The sequence below is a fragment of the Aethina tumida genome, chromosome 4 (genome assembly GCF_024364675.1).
Source record: "Aethina tumida isolate Nest 87 chromosome 4, icAetTumi1.1, whole genome shotgun sequence".
NCBI classification, from domain to species: domain Eukaryota; kingdom Metazoa; phylum Arthropoda; class Insecta; order Coleoptera; family Nitidulidae; genus Aethina; species Aethina tumida.
In genome coordinates this window covers 5,098,705-5,118,540 of record NC_065438.1, presented here as the reverse complement: position 1 = coordinate 5,118,540, position 19,836 = coordinate 5,098,705, and the positions used below count along the sequence as shown (strand labels likewise).

Below are 19,836 nucleotides of genomic sequence, written 5' to 3'. Positions count from 1 at the left end.
TTATTCTTTTTGACTTTTGTTGTGTATTTAAAAATTAATAAATTAAACTTTTTATGGTACAAAAAGTTGAATTTTATATTTGGTTTAAATATTTATTTTGGTTTCAGGATATGGTTCAGGTTCAAAAGTAGAAATAAAACTCTTACATTACACAAAATTGAATTTTATTTGTTAATATATACATTCACAAGAAGTTCGAAAGAACGTAATAAATATAAAAATAATAAAAAATTGGATTATTCACAAAAGTTAACACAAATAATGTTTTCAATGGATATAATCCTTAGGTGTGAATTAAATTTCATATTTATACTATTAAAATCAACTTATAATAATGACTAACTAATCACTAACTTGAAAATATTCACAGACATTAATTAATTAAGTTGATTGTGTTCAACAAACACAATTCTGCAACTCACAGTTACAATAAAAAATATCAGTAACACCAAATGTAGAAACAAAAACAAAATTAGAGCTGAATTAAAATATAGTATTCAGATATGTTGAAGATAAGAGAAGTGTGATACTTCAATGATACCTTTCTACATTTGAACAAATTCGCTGGAAAAACGAATGCAGCTTTTTATTTAGTAGATTTAATAAAAGTACAATTAATAAAAGTCTGAAAGAGCTTAATTTGGCTTTTATTATAATATATTTTATTATTATAAGTCATTTAAATCGCCGACTCGTTCGTTGTAAAATAAATTCGACCTCAAATAATCTCCTTGGATGTGAACTCTTTCACCGCCTCCTTAATTATATCGTTAATTTAAGAGAAAATGCGTGATGGTAATTAGCAGCAATTTATAAAAGGACATTTTCAATTAAATCGAGGATATTTATGAAAATAATTTGACTAGCTCTTAATACATTTAATCAATTTTAACGGCGGCGTAGATTTTTCTGACGAAAGCGTAGGCCGCAAAGAAACCAATCGTTCCCGTCAAGAGCCAGAACGTGAACACCATGAGACCGGTGTAACCCATGTACAGAAGCGTGGGGATGAATTCGGTAATCTCCAGTTTAGTGACGAAGTAGTAGAAAGAATAGGCGAGGATGTAGAGGGCGGAGCCGCCGGATACCACGAAACTTCTCCACCACCAGTGGTAATCCTGAAAACAATAAAATCATTAGCCAAATTGAAGGAAGGTTTGTTGGGTTTAACTTAGTACCTCCCCACAAAGTTGGAAATAGATCATGACGATTGAGATTTGTGAACAAGAGATAACTAGGATGATGAAAACAAGGAACAGGAACCCAAACAAGTAGTAGAACTGGTTTTCCCAAATGGCGGTGAAGATGAAGAACAGCTCGATGAACACCGCTCCGAAAGGTAGGATTCCGGCCATCAACGTGCTAAAATTCAATTCAATTCAATTAGTGAAGTACATTTATGTGTACAACAGCAACACTTACCACAATAAGGGATTCATGTACCAGTGCTGTTCAGGCACCTGCCTGGGTATCTGATTGGTCCGGACCGGATGCTGATAGGGCTGCTTCCTGTACCCGAAGTAGTACCCCAGGTAAACCAGCGGCAGGGAAATGAACACCCACATCAACAGCAGGGAAATCATGGTGGAAAACGGCACCGCCCCACTGCTGTGCTTGCCCCAGATGAAGAAGTTGAGGAAGAAGCACGTGCTGGCGATGACGCCCGGATAGAGGACAGCAGTCCAGAGTGCCGCCCTTTTCCACTCGCGACCCTTCATGGTTTTGTAGAGGCGGGCCGAGTTGTAGCCGGCCACGATGCCGTGCACCATGTAGAAGGTGATGGCGGCAGTCGTCAGGGCTCCCCTCGACGCAGGCGAGAGCATCCCCAGCATCGCGAAGACTGCACATATTTAAAAACATTACATATTCGTTTTAGCTAGGTCCAAAGGAATTGTTGGACGAGTTGAACTTGAAATTATATATTTCCTTTGACCTCCATTCAAAATAATTTTAAAACAATTAAACTGATAAAGACATATCAATAGTTTAATATAGCCTTTGTTCTATTTATATTTTAATTTCATTTATTTTGTTGTATAATGATAATACTTTTCAAGTTAGTCCAGAATATATTTATTCCTTATCCAATTGAAAATTTTGAGTTTGTATATAAAAACAATTATTTGAATCATTCAAATTGTTGACGTTTACTTGAAATAAAATTGATATAATAAAATAGATAAACGTTACGCAATGTAAAATAAAATATTTTTTAATAAATATTATTATTACATAAAGTTTAAAGTTAAAGTTTTCTGACATGTGTATCTCATAAAAATGCCTGATACTTACATAAAGTGATGAGTGCCATCAAGAATATTTGTATGCCTGATCCAATAAGAGCAGCAAACAATATAGAGTTTCTTGGAGGCCTAAATACATCACCATGGACCAACTTCCACCCAGTTTCTTCTATTGTCTCATCAAAATTCTCATCAGCATTGTACTTAGCAATGTCCCTTCTAAGAGTTCTAACCATAATCATAGTTAGAATACCTTGAAACACATATTTTAGATATAAAAATTAGAAAATAATCAAGTTTTTACCTGACAGGAAGAAGATTACAACAATAGAGTTTATAATTGAGTACCAATGGATGTTAACATCATTCATGGCTAAATAAGTGTCCCATCTGGAGGCCCAGCTGACTTTAGAACTGTTCCAGACAACCTCATAAGTGAAAAGTAATTTAGTACCACTGCTGGTGTCCACAAGTTGAGCTTTGTGATTAGTTGGTATTGTACACTGATTGTTTTCACCAAATCTTATGTCATCAAAGTGCACTGACTTAGCCTCAACTTGGAAGCCAACTACTCTATAAATATCCCTGTAAATAATGTTTGAATTCAGTCAGTTACTTAATGGATGTGATACAGTCTTACGGTGAAGGTTTATGGTATAGCAAAGTGAATTTTAAGTGATTGTTGATGTAGTTTTTCTCCCCCACAGACATACCAAGTGGATAACCATGATTATACTGAACATCCCCATGTTCAGAATTGATTAAAGGTGTTGCTGCCGGTAAATTATCAATAAGCCTACAACAAATAAACCACACTAAGACACATTTGTTTGTTTTTATTAAACACCACCTACAAATGCACAAAATACTCATGTTGAATCCTATCAGCGACGACTTGTGACTCAGACACTGTCCAATGTATTGGATCCACTTTGGAGTTGCACAACAAAGAACAAGGGGTGTTTTGTCCCATTCTAACGTCATAGCGCGTGTTGACAATCCTGTCGCCCCTCAGCACTTCGCCCAAGTTCTCTGATTTGTAATGTATGCCTGCTACGCCTTCCTTGGGTAAACAGAATGGCAGGGAGTAATACTCATATGGTAGTTGGGTGTGTATACTTGTCATCTTCACAGCCTTTACTTCAATGGGATCGTTTAGTTTGAAGTCGGTCGGGGCCATGCCCGGCACGTAGAATTGGTAGCTTAATGTTATGCATGACAAAAATAATATGCATGTTAACTAGAAAATTACAAAAGGTTAAGGCTTTGTTGCGGTGCACTATAAAGTGACGTACCTTAGACATTATTAACAATTTGTGAAATTATATCCTATAAATAAAAATAAAATTAAACCCGCGTTTGTCTTTTACAAAACTATATTATTATCCATTTTTTACGAAGGTTTGACACGAAGATTTATTTTGTATTGTTGCCAACATCAAACAATAAACATCAAACAAAGTGTTACCAACACCAATAAAATATTTACATTTGTGGTGCAGTCGGTCAAACATTTTATTTTTTGTTTTGCAATTTGGTACCTTCAAAATACAGATTTCGGTGAAAAACTTAAATATTCCGATACCATTTTTCAGACAATTTAATCATATTTGTTTAAATTAACTGAAATCCAATAAGATTCAAATGTATTTTCCTGTTTACATAAAATTGTGCTCTTTAAATATTAAATATTTTCAATTTGATTCAATATTTAATAAATTATATGATAAAAGATAACTTATTATTGAAAATTTTAATAAATACTACTGACTGCATTTTCTAAAAATATCAGAGAATTTAATCTTATTGGTTATGCACATCTAGAATTTTCATATTTAAAAATAGAAGTATTTTATTTTTAGTAATCAAATAGGATCAAAGTTAAAAAACATTGACGTTATCTCAACTTAATATTTGAAGTGTGCTCAAACAACATTTCTCTTAAGCCAGTTTTTTCTTAATTAATATTGAAATAAAACCCAGGATAATTTAAATTATTTATTTAACAAAAAATCAGTACACTTGCGTATTTTTGGTCAAACGATATTCATTACACAGCCGAATAAACTAAGTGACGCGTTAGCCAAAAGGTGGTTAATGTTGATCTATAAAAAAGTATAATACTTCTTAGAGAAAATGAGTAAATAAATATTTACAAAAAGAGGGAATGAAATGAGAGAACATCTTAAAACACATGTCCATGGGATGACGAACGACTTAATCAACTTCTTCCATGCGAGATGCGTCTTCGCTGTCGCCAGCTTCGGCAGCTGGGGCGTCGCCAGATGAAACCTCCTCGGTGAGCATGGTCTCTTCCTCGTCGATGCCCAAACCAAGCTTGATCATTCTGTAAATCCTGGAAGCGTGCACTTGTGGCTCATCCAAAGTGAAGCCGCTGCTGAGCAGGGCGGTCTCGAACAAGAGGATGACCAAGTCCTTGACAGCCTTGTCGTTCTTGTCGGCGTCAGCCTTGACGCGCAGGTTTTCGATGATGGAATGATCCGGGTTGATTTCCAAGTGCTTCTTGGCGGCCATGTATCCCATGGTGGAGGTGTCACGGAGGGCTTGGGCCTTCATGATACGTTCCATGTTGGCGGTCCAACCGTATTGGGAGGTGACAATACAGCATGGAGATTCGACTAGACGGTTGGAGACGACAACCTTCTCGACTTTGTTGTCCAAAATGCTCTTCATGACGGTGCAAAGGCCTTGGAATTTGGCTTTGTCTTCTTCGCGCTTGGTCTTCTCAGCTTCGTCTTCTGGGAGTTCCAAGCCTTCTTTGGTGACGGAGACCAAGGTCTTGCCTTCGAAGTCTTTCATTTGTTGGACGACGTACTCGTCAATGGGTTCAGTCATGTAGACGACCTCGAAGCCACGCTTCTTCACACGCTCAACGAATGAAGAGTTGGCCACTTGGTCCTTGCTTTCACCGGTGATGTAGTAGATGTGCTTCTGGTTCTCCTTCATCCTGCTGACGTAGTCCTTGAGGGAGCAAGCTTCGTCACCGGAAGCTGAGGTGTGGTATCTCAAGAGGTCGGCCAATTTGGCTCTGTTTTGGGAGTCTTCGTGGATACCCAGTTTCAAGTTCTTGGAGAATTGTTCGTAGAACTTCTTGTAACCTTCCTTGTCTTCAGCCAATTCTTCAAAGAGGTCCAAGCATTTCTTGACCAAGTTCTTGCGGATAACTTTGAGGATCTTGTTCTGTTGCAGCATCTCACGGGAGATGTTCAAAGGCAAATCTTCAGAGTCGACAACACCCTTGATGAAGTTGAGGTACTCAGGGATGAGTTCCTCGCAGTTGTCCATGATGAAGACACGGCGCACGTACAACTTGATGTTGTTCTTGCGCTTCTTGTTCTCGAAGAGATCGAAGGGAATGCGGCGTGGCACGAAGAGGAGAGCACGGAACTCGAGTTGTCCCTCAACGCTGAAGTGCTTGACGGCCAAGTGGTCTTCCCAGTCGTTGGTGAGGGACTTGTAGAACTCGCCGTATTCTTCCTGGGTGATGTCGTCGGCATTTCTGGTCCAGATTGGCTTGGTCTTGTTGAGCTCCTCATCTTCGGTGTACTTTTCCTTGATGGTCTTCTTCTTCTTCTTCTTGTCCTTCTTGTCTTCGTCCTCATCCTCGCCAACGTCTTCGATTTTCGGCTCCTTGTCTTCGCCTTCTTCCTCCTTTTTCTCTTCCTCAGCTTCGTCGTCGCTGAGCTCCTTCTCGCGTTCCTTCTCTACCAAAAGTTTGATTGGGTAGCCAATGAATTGGGAGTGCTTCTTGACGATTTCCTTGATCTTGTGCTCCTCCAAGAATTCGGCTTGGTCTTCCTTGATGTGCAAGACGATCTTGGTACCACGACCCAATGGTTCGCCGTGGTCAAGACGAACAGTGAAGCTACCACCAGCAGAAGACTCCCAAATGTACTGTTCGTCATCGTTGTTCTTGGAGACTACGGTAACCTTATCGGCCACCAAGTAGGCGGAGTAGAAACCCACACCAAACTGACCAATCATACTGATGTCAGCACCAGCCTGGAGGGCCTCCATGAAAGCCTTGGTGCCGGACTTGGCGATTGTACCCAGGTTGTTAACCAAATCAGCCTTTGTCATACCGATACCGGTATCGATGATTGTGAGTGTGCCATCATTTTTGTTTGGGATGATCTTGATGTGCAAATCCTTTCCGCTGTCCAAACGGGACGGATTGGTGAGGGACTCGTAACGAATTTTATCCAGGGCATCTGATGAGTTCGAGATCAACTCACGGAGGAAGATTTCCTTGTTCGAGTAGAAGGTGTTGATAATCAAACTCATCAACTGAGCAATTTCGGCCTGGAAGGCGAAGGTCTCGACTTCTTGGTTTTCTTCAGGCATCTGGAAAATAAAATCAAATCAATCAGTACAATTTTTATAAAAGAATTAATTATGAATATAATACATTAAAGAAGTAGCTCAATATCAAATGGAATTATACAAAATTACTGCTGTCCAATATATGTATTGACAGATTCTGTTGATAAAATCAAAATGTAATAAACAAATTTGGTAACCATGGTGATAAAAAAATGAAGTCAGTAATTCCCAAATTAAATTACGAATTAAAATAAGTTATTCTTGACTAGGAATTACGTAAAATGAATATATAAATCGATAATTTCTTGGCAAATTTGATGATTATGCTGATTCACATGAAGTTACGCCATTTTGTCACGTTGTCGAAATTTACAAGAACAAAACATAAGAAATCAATATTAAAATGACCCAATAAATGAATTAAATATAAATCCACAAACTAAATTAACGTACTATCAGAGAAAACTACATAAACCGCCTCGAAAAGCCGCCCGCCGAAACGTGGTCCGCCGATAACCACCAAAACTACCGAAAATCCCGTACAAATACACGAAATAATGAATGAATCGATTAAAGCTCACCTTTCTGTCGTTTAATTTGTCTTGTTAGAAGAAAGTCAACCAGAATATTCACTGGAAATTGCTTGAATAACGATCCGCACAAGTTCACTGTCGTCTGAGCAACTGCGGTTTGTGTACTGATGGCGATCGTCGGTTGTCGGTCCCTTTTATAGCCTGCTGTGTTCTAGAACTTTCCGGAGAGTCGTCGAAGCTCGTAGAAGCCGCGAAACGCGAATTAGACAAGGACAGACTGTTAAGCGTTTCCTGTTTTTCCGGCGCCAATTTGAAAATATTTTTCTAGAAAATTATAGAAGTGAATATTACCATAATAATTATTGTAAAATATGTTCATTTTATGTTAATACTAAGTATTTTTTAGATGGGCCCGGCGAAAAGTGACTGAAAGCTATAGAATATTCTTTTGAATATTACAAAAACTTGGTTGTTACTACAAATTTATGTTCCAACTAATTGAAATCTTTATTTATTAATTTATTAACTAATGTATAAAGAAATGATGCATATTGATTCTGTACTTGTTTATGTACACGTTTTACAACAAATAAAACGAGGAAGTGGTGACCACTTTTTCCAGATTATTGTTTGTTTATCCCAAATATTTTTAATGTTTTCTTCTAAATAATACAAGTAAGTATAAGTTATAATAAGTCGTGCAAATTGTTCTAATAAAGAACAGTCTCAAAATTCATTAAACATTATTTGTAGGTTATATGATTTTGCCGGATAAAAAACGTTTAAAAACAGTTTTTAGAGCAAAACAATTACAAGAACTAAGACATACTAAGCATTGGAATGTTCAAAATGTACTTTAAAAAAAATGTGGGATTTTCTGCATTAACAAATTGATTAGTCACATTTTGTATGAATCAGACTGTTGCATTGACAAAATATGGGTTTTAATACGTGACAATTAAAAATACTTGTAGTTCTTGATACTCTTTATATTGTCTTTTGTATTTTGACCAGTTTTGTACCAAACAAAAGGATAAAATGGTGAAAAACATGATGACTTTTATCAATAATCAACGTAAACAAATAATTAGCTACGTTTAAACAAGAATAAAACGCACACATGTGTTTTATTAAATAAAGTAACAAAGGTTTCATTCATTATTTGCCCAATTAGGGCACACTTTTGGGTAAAAATCAATTTTCTCACAACTTGAGCTTGTCAGTTTCTAGAAGATTTCTTTTACCACAACAAAGCTTGTTTACAGAAAGCATTTATTTTTACAGGCAACGTATTTATAGAATTACTGCGTTTAAAAAGTAATTCAGTTTACATAAAACAGAAAAACCAATTAAAAAAAGGCATATGTAACCACCATAGATTTCATTTATGTAATTGTCATAATTCAAATAAGATTATGATTGTTCAAGCTCCGCCAATAAACTTCCCATTCCTAAAACATAGACATTTTTATTCAGCCCCTGAAATTTATTTTATGGTAGTATTTAGGAATAATAAAATGAAAAAAATATTTGATAAATCAATTCTGGTAAATCATGTTAATACCATTATTGTTAAGTAGATGAGGCTCCGATAGCCCGGCAAAAAATTTGACAGACCCCAGACAAAAGCAACGGCTCCAACGGCAAATTCAAATCACAAAATATTTATTAATTTAATAGTTAAGTTTTAAGTCCAGTTCCCCTGTTATAAAATGACCAGTTCTGTGCAGAGGGCAAAAAACGCAATCACTTTGAAGGGTTCAGCCGAAATCGTCGCCGATTATCTCAGTAAGCCGGTTAATTTGTAAATTGTAGGTTAGAATTTTGAATTTGTCAAATTGCAGAGTATGGAATCAACTCAATTTTATACCAAAGGGGCCTGTACCCACCCGAAACGTTCCGTTCGCAGGAGAACTACGGCCTCACCATCCTCATGTCAACCGACGAAAAGATAAAAAACTTTTTAGAAGTAACCCTCACACAACTAAAAGGTAAATGTCCACTTTCTAGACTGAAATCTATTATATTATATTGTTTCAACAACCAACAGATTGGCTGGTGGAGCGCATCGTCAACAAGGTAGCCTTAATAATCACCAACGTGCACACGCTCGAAGTGTTGGAGCGCTGGGACTTCCAGGTGGAATACGAGGGCGACGTGTCCCAGGGCCACGCGCAGACCTCGCAGAAGGAACTGAAGCAGATCCAAAAGGAAATACGCGACGTCATGAAGCAAATCACGTCGTCGGTTTCGTATCTGCCACTTTTGGACTGTTTGTGCAGCTTCGACATACAGATCTATACAAAAAGTGATGTAAAGATGCCGAGTGAATGGGCGGACGCTCAGCCAGCTCATATCAAAAATGCTCAATGTGTCAAAATGAAGTCTTTTTCAACTGATATTCACAAATTGGAAACTATCGTTACTTATAAGAATGAAGACTGATATATGTATGTAGTATTACCTTTTAATGAATTGTTTTATTATTATATTTCTTTACAGAATAAAACACAATTTTTATATATGTGCAGTTAATTTTCTTTACGTCTTGGCATTTTCTTTATACAAAATATATTAATATTCAAAATTAAAAAGAACTTACAAAGAAATAAACTTTACTCATGAGTATAATTTAAACCTATGTATTGAATATATTGTTATCTTTAAATAATTTATATTTAAATGTTTCAGTTATATTTGAAATTTTAGGACCACCACCTAAATGTACAGTGCAACCAACTTACCGGAAATAAAAATGAAATATAAATATAACCTATAAATCGGTTATTAGTAGAATGATAAATACTAATTAAATTACGTTAGATAAATATTTTAACTCAAAATGTCCAACGAGGAAAATAAAAAAGATTTACCAAAGAAGAACGAGACCAAAAAACCTGAAAACGGTATGTAAACTTTCTCACACTTAAAAATTTATTAAAAAAATACATTTTCAGATGATCCAGAGTCGATTTTTCGGATATACAGCGTTTTATCTTATTTTATAATATTAGTAGTCCTAGGATTACCCATATGGTGGTATACCACAAGGGTGTACAGAGCTGAGTTACCTTTAGAAGACATGTACAAGGCCCAGTACAGAAACAAAATCAGCAAAGAATATAATATACCCCTGAGTCTTGAATATGATGTATTAATTACCATAGTGAACCCAGAACCATCATCACTAAAAATAGATTTGAAGGGACAGGACATAGAACATCATTTAACACCATTTTTGAGTAAATTGTCTTCTATTGCCGACTTTACAGTGAAATCACAATGGCTTTACATGGTGGAATTGGGAGCAATTCCAAGGAAAATGTATGATCACTTTGCTATTCAAGAAAATCAATTGCCGCACATTATAAGCCCACTAGAGAAGAAATTATGGTCACATCTTTCACCAAGACCTTGCCTGAATTTAGTTTTATACTTCCCACAGTGCCGCAGACCACTGTATATCTACAATGAAAACAATGAAAAACTGGAGACTAATGCAATGCTGAGCCCAAGATGGGGAGGACTTTACATAATTAATAGTGACAAGCAATCTTGTGAGAAGCATGTTTTCAAGCCAGATCTGGAGAAAATTACAGCCACTTTTGCTACCCAGCTTCAGATGCTGTTCCACATTAATGGCACCTCTAGACAAAACATACTGGCTTTGAAACAGACTAAGGCTGAGGACCTGCTGGATTCTACAAGACGCACATTAAGATCCCTTGCACAACTTTTGTCAGAAATCAGCAGTATAGTAATCAGTGATGATGTGGCACAGAAAATAAACGTTGCTGTGGAAAAAGCTGATATAGCAGAGCAGCATTTGAAAGAAAACGAGATTGATGAGGCTTTGAAATATGCCAAGATTGCTTTTGAGAAGTCTGAGCAGGCATTTAGTGACCCATCATTGTTGGCTTTGCTATATTTCCCTGATGACCAAAAGTAAGCTCAATTATTAAAGTTAATAGTATTGATTAATATTATTTTTATATTAATTTTAGGTATGCAGTTTACATTCCATTATTTTTGCCAGTGATGATACCAGTTTTGATGTCTTTGATTGCTGTCAGGAAATATATGAAAAATTCAAAGACAAAAATCAAGACTGATTAATATTATAAGTCAATTCCTATATTTAATGTATTGTGTATTAAAACATTAAAAAATCAGTGAATAAAAAATTATAATGCTCTATATTTGTCCAATTATTCCAAAAATTCTTATTCATTTCAAATTTTATATTTTTATGTAACTAATAATGTAAGTCAATTCATATATTTAATGTATTCTTAAAGATCTGTATTACAACATTTAAAAATCAGTAAATAAAAAATTAAAATTCACTATTTTAGTCCAATTATTCTAAAAATTCTTATCGTTCAATTTAAATTTTATATGTTATTTTATCTAATAATGTAGTTAATAGTATATTTATACATTAATGTCATGAGAAAACCAATTTTTATTTTGATTTCTAGTCCAGACTTAAAATTAAATAAAAAACACATAAGTATTATATTTTATTATGCATACATTTTTTGATAAATTATTAATTTCTCACTATACAATTTTATTACACAAATATAATCACATAAATACTGTTTAAAACGCCTACTATATACCAAATCACATGCCTATTTATTTAATTGTTAAATCCATAGACTATTTTTCAGGCATATTTGATTTGGCACATTAAATTTGCACAAAAACACTGGATTCATTTATTAAAAGTAGCATTTCCACTACTTACTGAATTTTTCTGTTGAAAGGAAATTAACTTCCTACACGATTATTTATAAATATTCTTGCAACTTATAAAAGAAATAACAATACTATTTTATCAAAGCATATAAAACTTATCTAATAAATACGATAAATGACTTGAGACTCATATACATACATACTGAAAATATTAATATTTTTTATCAATGAAAGATCATTTATCGTTATCACAATATGCGAGTATCATTAACAATTTTTTTACAAATTATTGTCAAATAGAATAATTATTACATCAATAGAGAGCTTACACTAAACACTTCTGAAAATGCACAGTTATGGATGTACTGTATTACAACCAGAACAAAAATTTACACCAATTTACACAATAAATGAGTAACAATTATGAATAATTGCAATACATCGATTTATTTTTTAGCACTTCAATAACAAAAAATGGTGTAAAATATAATTTTATTGCACTAATTGTTTATATGACTGCATACAATAATTTTATTCAATCGTTCCTAAATTTAATTTAGAAGGAAGAATAACCACTTATAATTTTTAAGAAGTCAATAACATAGCGTCAATAAATTATCGAGTATTTACACGTTCATTTTGTTCGCAGACAAACCTAGCTTAGTACCAGGAAACTCTTAGATTTAAAAATACATGTTGGTATTAATATACATGCAAAATATTTCATAAATAGACTGTCATCATTAAAAAAGGACGGTCTTGTTAATTTGCATTTATATTAGAAAAGAACTGGCTTAGCAAAGTCTTGAGATCCTAGTCTTTACCGGTGCTCCAAAACGACTTAATGCAATGTTTCTTTGGTATAGTTTCTATGAAACTCCACGTTCCATACTTTCTTCCACAGTTCACAAGTAGTCTGGAAAAGAAAGGACTAATTAATTTAATCAATGTCGAGAGATGAGGATAAAAGAAAGTGCCAATCGATTATCGATTAAAAAAAAATAATAATAAGGGTCTGGATTTTCAAAATTTTGGTAGTGCCTATCGTTTAGCCAAATTAGTACTAGCGTTAGTAGTAGTGGAAACTAAATTACCCACATTTTAGAGACAATTTGCTAAGACTAAATACTAGAAGAAAGAAAGGTTTTACTCCTAAAGTACTAAATCCACCTTGTAAAAATGTGAATTGAAATCTTTCAGGAAAGAACCGTAGAGAGTGAATGAGATGCAAAACACAGGTAGTTCTAAAATTTCTGTTTCATATTCTATGCACCACGTTTTAAGGCATAAAATAACGTTTTAGAATTACCCTGTTAGAAAATAAAAAACTTGATGGGATTGTGGGTAATTCTTACCAAAAATATTAGTGACGATTTATTTAATCATCGATCTACCTGAAACAAAATATAACTAGAACACATCGATTTATTGTATTTGTCCTTGCTTATATTTTATTGGATCGCTCAAGATGTTTCGCAATATCTCAGGGATGGAAATTTTGACTTAATTTTTGTGTATGACTTTCTGTACATTTCATCCTAAATTTTATAACATTAATTGAGAAATACTTGTACGTTTTAATTCAACAAATATTTCTGGATGCTTGGTGAATTAGTGGTAACTACATACTTGAAAGTCTACAAAACTAAAATACTACAAAACTTCAAACATGCATTTGTTAGTAACATAAGAAGACATCTTAAACTCACAACAAATCTATACGATACAGATTTAGATCGTTTTTAGTGTAACTTAGATTAGTAGATAGTTATTCAGGAAAAAACTATGTTAATCAATTTTATAGTAGCAGGCAAACTTCTTTAATTACATACCTATCCAGATTTTTCACCGGCTTCGTTTTTCATGGGCCATTTTATGGGTACAAAACAGATAAAAAAAATAATACAAGCGATTTCGTTTCATTGATAATTTATTAATAAGTTTACAACTAAATTTTTTAGTTTTTTCATGTATTTGTTGTGAGTATAGATGTAATAAATAAATATATCTACAATGACTTTATACAAAAAAATTATTAAAATATCGGTCCCTGATATTTTTATAGGTACGTCTTCTTCTCACCAGAATTTGAAAATGAAAACATGCTGGGTTCATTAGGATAAAAAGCATCACCCTCCACTTCCAAAAACAAGTGTTTTGAAACAGACTTTCGGACCAAACTGGGCCTGGTTTATTTTTAAAAGTGGTCGGTGACGCTGCATTTAATTAAAGATAGGAAAAAAATAGGTATATACATAGTATATAATATAAAAAACAGTTGATGCAAACACAACAATTTCGTAGACTTTCCCCGAATGTTCCGGACTTAAAAATCATCAGAAACAACCGACTTAACTTGAGGAAACGTTCACGGAGAGCCTGCGAAACTTTTGCCGTCCAATCAAGTAGAGTCAATCAAAAAAAACTTATAATTATGAATTAATAAAACATAGGATGATTATCTAGGTGAATAATAAATGTGATTTCATCATACAAAATAAATTACAACGTTTTTTTCTTATTTATTGTACAGCTACCAGGAATTTCAGTAAAACAATTTTAATTCGAAATATGAGATTAATTAATTCAGGTTTTCAGGTAAAATTCCAGTAACATACGCTTTATTTTTTGAGTTTGTTAACGAATAATTAGGAATGCATTAATCATTTAAATTAATTAAATAAAACTGTATTTCATATTCCGGTGAAAAGTCTTGAATTAAGATGTGACTGTTCAGAAACACGTACATGGCAGATAGACAGTCTTGTTCAATAGGATTTGTTTTAGTTTGATGAACAGTTCGTCGGGTATCATTTTTAAAAAGGAAATGTATATATACATCGGTAACAGCGTATTTTACAGAGTAAATTGAGATATCACGACCACCGTGCCAGACTTCGCTAGCAGAAATATTTTGTTTGGAGGCCTAAGGTACAAGCGTATTGAGTAGGTTGGTCATACGTACGGCCTGGTGGTGTGAATGTTATGCACCTTAGTCCCGAGTAATTTTCCGGACATCTGGAAAATAAAACAAAGCTAATTAAACCTGTTCTAACATAAAAGCTCAAAGTTTACTTACTGACATAACATTTCTTTCAAAGCTATTAGTTGTCGACAAGTGCCACCGTTATAACAGTACCCTTTAGCTGCGTCCTCTGGACAATCTGTAAGTCCTGAAAAGGAATACGAAAGTTCAGTACCTTTTCAGTTTGTTGATTAATTGGGTTAATTACCATCTGCTCCTTCACTTCCTGAATCGATGTGGGATGTGGAGTCTACTACCTCACTCTCTCTTGCGATGTAGAATTTTGAATCTACAGTACCATTTACTCCCCTTGCTTTGCATTCGTACTTTGCCCCATCCTTCTTCACAATCAACGTACTCCTCCTTCTAGAAAGCAAAAAATAAATTACTATTTGTTACGAACAATTTACAACAAGATACACAAACGCTGATGTTTAGGGCAGCAAAAAAGTTATTTTAAACTATTCGTGATGTATTTATTTTTGTTGTCTGCTCTTGAATTACATTTGATTAGTTTGCCAATGAAGCGAAAACTGGTCAAATTATTGTATGTGCCAATTACTCAACACTTACCTATCAACTTCATCACTTCAGCAAAACAAAATACATATATTAGTCTAGTTATTTAAACAGGGTGGAAATTAGTTCAGAGTTGTAACTTAAAACTGTTGAAATAACAAACAGTTTCAAGGACTTGGAGTTTAAGTAACAACTCGTACATAAATTTTTAAATTGTTTACATATTTAAATATTGATTTAGTGCTGTTCCATTTCACTGATTGAAATTTACCAGCTACGTCTTAAGTCATATTTTATTTACAATTTAGTGGGTGTTATAATATAGACTGGGGGGGGCTACTTACTTTTTATTGTAGGTGATTTTGTTATCACTGTTTCTGTGGAGCTCGACTCCGTTTCTCGTCCACGAGATTAATGGAATGGGCGATCCTCTAGCTTTACAGACTAGCTTCAGGCCTCTTTGGACGAGGGTGGCATTCAGATGCACTTTCGGAGGTTTTGGTACTAAAAAAAGAACAAAAAAAATTAGATGTGCACGTTCTAGGTTCTCCTAAACCTAAACCTATGTTAGTAGACATTACTTGAAACGTATACAGTACAAGAAGTCTTTGATCCATCTGAATTCTGAAAGAATTCTCTATGCAACAGAGACAGTAAGTCTTCCATTGTGCTACATACGTCTACTGTCTCTGTCACGCATGACTCTCTCTCTCTCTCTAAATTCAGACGGGTCAAACGCTTTTCCCATGGTGTATTAGTCTGATTTGGATGGGCAAAGAAATAGTACATTCAAATATATTTACGTTCTGTGTATGTATTTAACAATACTCTTAATAGTTAGAATTTATTTATTTTATATTTTGAGATTCTCGATTGGCCAGCTCAAAGTCCGGATCTAAATACAATTGGAAATTGTAGATGTATGTACAGTAGTGGACATTATTACAGCAATTTAATTTTATTTCTCTTCAAATGTATGTACACTAGTGGACATTATTATAGCAACTTAATTTTACTTATCTTCAGATGTATGTGCAGTGAAGGACACTATTATAGTAACTGAATTTTACTTCTCTTCAGATGTTTGTACAGTAGTGGACATTATTATAGTAACTTAATTTCCTTCTCTTCAGATGTATGTACAGTAGTGGACATTATTATAGCAACTTAGTTTTAGTTATCTTCAGATGTATGTACAGTAGCGGACATTATTATAGCAACTTAATTTTGCTTTCCTTCAGATGTTTGTTCAGTAGTGGACATTATTATAGCAACTTAATTTTACTTCCCTTCAGATGTTTGTACAGTAGTGGGGACATTATTATAGTAACTTAATTTTACTTCTTTTCTGTTGTATGTACAGTAGTGGACATTATTATAGCAACTTAATTTTATTTCTCTTCAGATGTATGTACAGTAGTGGACATTAATATAGCAATTTAATTTTGCTTCTCTACAGATGTATGTGCAGTGAAGGACACTATTATAGTAACTGAATTTTACTTCCCTTCAGATGTTTGTACAGTAGTGGACATTATTATAGTAACTTAATTTTACTTCTCTTCTGTTGTATGTTCAGTAGTGGACATTATTATAGCAACTTAATTTTACTTCTCTTCAGATGTATGTACAGTAGTGGACATTATTATAGCAACTTAATTTTGCTTCTCTTCAGATGTATGTGCAGTGAAGGACACTATTATAGTAACTTAATTTTACTTCCCTTCAGATGTTTATACAGTAGTGGACATAATTATTGCAACTTAATTTTACTTCTCTTCAGATGTTAACAATATATGAACAATTTTTCTAATATTTTAACATTTTATGGTGTTTTTAACAGCAGATTTTTAAATTTGACGTTTAAATTGATAATTCCTGTAACCTGTTGACGTTGAGAATCCCATAAACAAAAGAGGACAACACAAACGGACACAGCAAGACACACTTCCATTAATATCGGCGTCCAGCCATTGATTCATCTCCACCTGTCGTTTTTTTCGGGAGTGCGCCCCAAGTATTGGCGCTGTCTCGTGGCTGGCGGCCAAGTGAATCACAGGCACGCCTCGGGGCTGGTTGCCAACATCTATTCACCAACTATCCCCTGTCCGTCGGCTCTTCGTAGTTTTCCACCTCTTACACGCATCTAAATTTATCTCAACTACTGTTTATTTTAATTCATTCGATTCTGCCATACGGCCGTGCGACTGTGACGGACCGTTTGGGACTTGTCCTCGATCTAAGTTTACCGTAATTGTAGTTTTAGAAGTGCCACACCGACTAGAATAGATCGCGGCAAGATTGAGGCAATTTGGCGTGTGTCTTTTGATGTAGTCTATTTTACGGCTATTTATAACATTTTTGTCGTGTTAACACAACTCGGGCACCCGTAACATGGGCATGAGACAATTATTAAAATGTGTCTAAGAGTTTCGTCTAAACAAATCACGTTAGGGTAAACACCTTCGCGTGAACACGTCACAGGCAACATCTGGAAGTTGTCAGAGATCATGAAATTACTAAAGGCTCTTTAGTGAAGAGATGCTTTGAAAGGGGGGTGAAGTGTTTTGGGAACTAACCACGACCACTGATATTCCCAGTTATCTATTCCAATTTTATGAGCATTGAATCAAGATTTACTGATGTTTTACTAACCCTAACGGAGACGATTAGTTAGATATTTTAGGGGTGTGACTCGTGTAGATTTGTTTATTTTTACAGCCCATAATCGCCGACCATGTTTAATGACTTAATTCAGACGCAAAAAATATATTTTTGGACGTTGGGGTGCTATAATAGTTAAAGGGGGATCTCTCATTAGTCGAGAATTATCTCTACACTAGGGGACAAAAATTCCGATACGTTTCAGGCTATTTTCAAACGCTTAGCAAAAGATCAAGGAGCGCAGAAGTTTATGGGTTGTTTACCTCAAATTCGATAATATTTCGGTACGTATAATCTTCAAACCGAAGTTGGCTTGTGCTCTATTTATTTACTACAGGTAGATTGGAACCTGGCTGGCGAACAAAAGTAATTTTGTATGTTTATAAATAGTTGTAGATCATACTCGCCTCCCACTAGTGATTTATTTGATGCAATTATTATGTGGCGCTTTCCTTCGAGTTACTTTAATAGTCAGGGAAATCTTTTGGCGCCCATTTTACATTATGACTGTGTACGATAATATTTCAGGCAATCTATATTTGTTTGTTTCAGCTCATTCAGTTCCATTGAAGGAACATTTCATTATTTATTTTTGTTTAACAGTTTTAAAAACAACATCTTGTTATAGTTGAGTTTTCTTCGTAGCTCTTTCCATTATTAATTTCAAGATGTTTTGATATTCTTTTTTTAAATAGTATCATCACTAATTTCAAAGGATCTGAGTCTTGAAAAATGTGTATTAGAATGTTTTATGAAGAATGCGTTTCTTCACATTGTCTTTAAAAAGTATTCAATGAGTGTATTCTTATTAAAAAATTACGTGTCTTAAGCAGAATATATTTCTGTACCTTTTTAAATAGTTTAATCACCAATTTCAAAGGAACTGGGTCTTGAAAAAAGTTAATTAGAATGTTTTATGAATAATATGTTGCTTAGCTTTAAGATGTTTCTTCACATTGTCCTTAAAAAGTATTCAATGAGTGTATTCTTATAAAAAACTTACGTGTCCTAAGCAGAATATATTTCTGTACCTTTTTAAATAGTTTCATCTCCAATTTCAAACGAACTAAGTCTTGAAAAAGTTAATTAGAATGTTTTATAAATAATATGTTGCTTAGCTTTAAGATGTTTCTTAACATTGTCTTAAAAAAGTATTCAATGAGTGGTTCCTTTTAAAAAACTTACGTCCCATAAGCAGATTATATATCTGCTTCTTTTTTACATCGTTTCACCACTAATTTCAAAGGAACTATGTCATGAAAAATGTTTATTAGAATGTTTTATGAAGAATGTGTTGTTCAACTTTAAGATGTTTCTTCACATTGTCTTAAAAAAGTATTCACTGAGTGTATTCTTTCAATAAAACGTACCATAAGAAGATTATATTTCAGCTTCTTATTTAAATAGTTTCAAAAGAATATTAGAAAGTTTTTGGAGGAATAAGTATTCTTTGTAAAACAATCTTTCAACAGCCAATTTGAGATGCAACGGTTGATTTTACGAGTAAAAGAGGAACAGAGTGTCACGAACATTTCACGAAAACCATCGATAAATCATCGATCGTAAACAAAAATCGAACGGAATCTAATCCCGATATCAAAGATCAAAGAACGCGTCGAACACCCAATTAAACAACGTTCAGGCTTTGTTTTTCGGTCCCCGATTGTCAATTTATTGGCCCGACCGCTCAGATTTATGTGTTTTTCGTGGGTCTGCCGTTTTCGAAAATCCGAGTAATTTTCGCGGGCGGAATTCGTCTTGTAAAATTCACAAAAAAAAAAATATAAATAAATATGCGACGAAT

At 34.3% G+C, this 19,836-nt stretch overlaps 5 protein-coding genes across 8 annotated transcripts in view; 2 read left to right on the top strand and 3 right to left on the bottom strand.

Moving 5' to 3' along the window:
- Positions 1 to 631: 631 nt before the first annotated feature.
- LOC109602935 (transmembrane 9 superfamily member 4) lies at positions 632 to 3,694 on the bottom strand. The gene is made up of 8 exons (XM_020019376.2): positions 3,539 to 3,694; positions 3,098 to 3,483; positions 2,884 to 3,039; positions 2,548 to 2,828; positions 2,293 to 2,496; positions 1,423 to 1,840; positions 1,179 to 1,362; positions 632 to 1,118 (listed from the first exon to the last, which is right to left on the bottom strand). Exons 1-8 carry the CDS (start codon positions 3,545 to 3,547, stop codon positions 879 to 881), a joined length of 1,878 nt encoding a protein of 625 aa, XP_019874935.2. The 5' UTR covers positions 3,548 to 3,694; the 3' UTR covers positions 632 to 878.
- Positions 3,695 to 4,228: 534 nt separating this feature from the next.
- Positions 4,229 to 7,326, bottom strand: LOC109602939 (heat shock protein 83). Its single transcript, XM_020019383.2, has 2 exons — positions 7,169 to 7,326; positions 4,229 to 6,608 (listed from the first exon to the last, which is right to left on the bottom strand). Exon 2 carries the CDS (start codon positions 6,606 to 6,608, stop codon positions 4,461 to 4,463), a length of 2,148 nt encoding a protein of 715 aa, XP_019874942.1. The 5' UTR covers positions 7,169 to 7,326; the 3' UTR covers positions 4,229 to 4,460.
- Positions 7,327 to 8,586: 1,260 nt separating this feature from the next.
- Positions 8,587 to 9,644, top strand: LOC109602937 (mitotic spindle assembly checkpoint protein MAD2A). Its single transcript, XM_020019380.2, has 3 exons — positions 8,587 to 8,908; positions 8,965 to 9,111; positions 9,171 to 9,644. The coding sequence occupies exons 1-3, from the start codon at positions 8,833 to 8,835 to the stop codon at positions 9,563 to 9,565; spliced, it is 618 nt and encodes a 205-aa protein (XP_019874939.1). The 5' UTR covers positions 8,587 to 8,832; the 3' UTR covers positions 9,566 to 9,644.
- Positions 9,645 to 9,871: 227 nt separating this feature from the next.
- LOC109602934 (GPI transamidase component PIG-S) lies at positions 9,872 to 11,317 on the top strand. Its single transcript, XM_049966848.1, has 3 exons — positions 9,872 to 10,026; positions 10,078 to 11,065; positions 11,125 to 11,317. The coding sequence occupies exons 1-3, from the start codon at positions 9,963 to 9,965 to the stop codon at positions 11,234 to 11,236; spliced, it is 1,164 nt and encodes a 387-aa protein (XP_049822805.1). The 5' UTR covers positions 9,872 to 9,962; the 3' UTR covers positions 11,237 to 11,317.
- Positions 11,318 to 11,684: 367 nt separating this feature from the next.
- LOC109602936 (protein vein) overlaps positions 11,685 to 19,836 on the bottom strand; it is a 91,016-nt gene continuing 82,864 nt past the window's right edge. The window contains exons 2-7 of one of the 4 annotated variants that reach the window (XM_049965832.1): positions 15,713 to 15,872; positions 15,058 to 15,215; positions 14,904 to 14,997; positions 14,790 to 14,842; positions 13,180 to 13,218; positions 11,685 to 12,740 (exon numbers count right to left, since the gene is read on the bottom strand). In XM_049965832.1, the coding sequence (XP_049821789.1) occupies positions 13,199 to 13,218; positions 14,790 to 14,842; positions 14,904 to 14,997; positions 15,058 to 15,215; positions 15,713 to 15,872 (485 nt within the window). In that variant the 3' untranslated portion in view covers positions 11,685 to 12,740; positions 13,180 to 13,198. Of the gene's footprint in view, positions 12,741 to 13,179; positions 13,219 to 13,747; positions 14,843 to 14,903; positions 14,998 to 15,057; positions 15,216 to 15,712; positions 15,873 to 19,836 lie in introns of those variants that run through there. The other 3 variants (XM_049965833.1, XM_020019379.2, XM_020019378.2) reach the window with 3 other exon arrangements.

Coding starts and splice junctions, on each gene's coding strand:
- LOC109602939 (XM_020019383.2), bottom strand. CDS start 6,608: ATGCCTGAAGAAAACCAAGAAGTCGAGACCTTCGCCTTCCAGGCCGAA.
- LOC109602934 (XM_049966848.1), top strand. CDS start 9,963: ATGTCCAACGAGGAAAATAAAAAAGATTTACCAAAGAAGAACGAGACC. Junction 10,027..10,077: donor GACCAAAAAACCTGAAAACG/GTATGTAAACTT, acceptor ATACATTTTCAG/ATGATCCAGAGTCGATTTTT. Junction 11,066..11,124: donor TATTTCCCTGATGACCAAAA/GTAAGCTCAATT, acceptor TATTAATTTTAG/GTATGCAGTTTACATTCCAT.
- LOC109602935 (XM_020019376.2), bottom strand. Junction 2,497..2,547: donor TGTAATCTTCTTCCTGTCAG/GTAAAAACTTGA, acceptor ATGTGTTTCAAG/GTATTCTAACTATGATTATG. Junction 1,841..2,292: donor GATGGCACTCATCACTTTAT/GTAAGTATCAGG, acceptor AAATATGTGCAG/TCTTCGCGATGCTGGGGATG.
- LOC109602937 (XM_020019380.2), top strand. CDS start 8,833: ATGACCAGTTCTGTGCAGAGGGCAAAAAACGCAATCACTTTGAAGGGT. Junction 8,909..8,964: donor AATCGTCGCCGATTATCTCA/GTAAGCCGGTTA, acceptor GTCAAATTGCAG/AGTATGGAATCAACTCAATT. Junction 9,112..9,170: donor AACCCTCACACAACTAAAAG/GTAAATGTCCAC, acceptor AACAACCAACAG/ATTGGCTGGTGGAGCGCATC.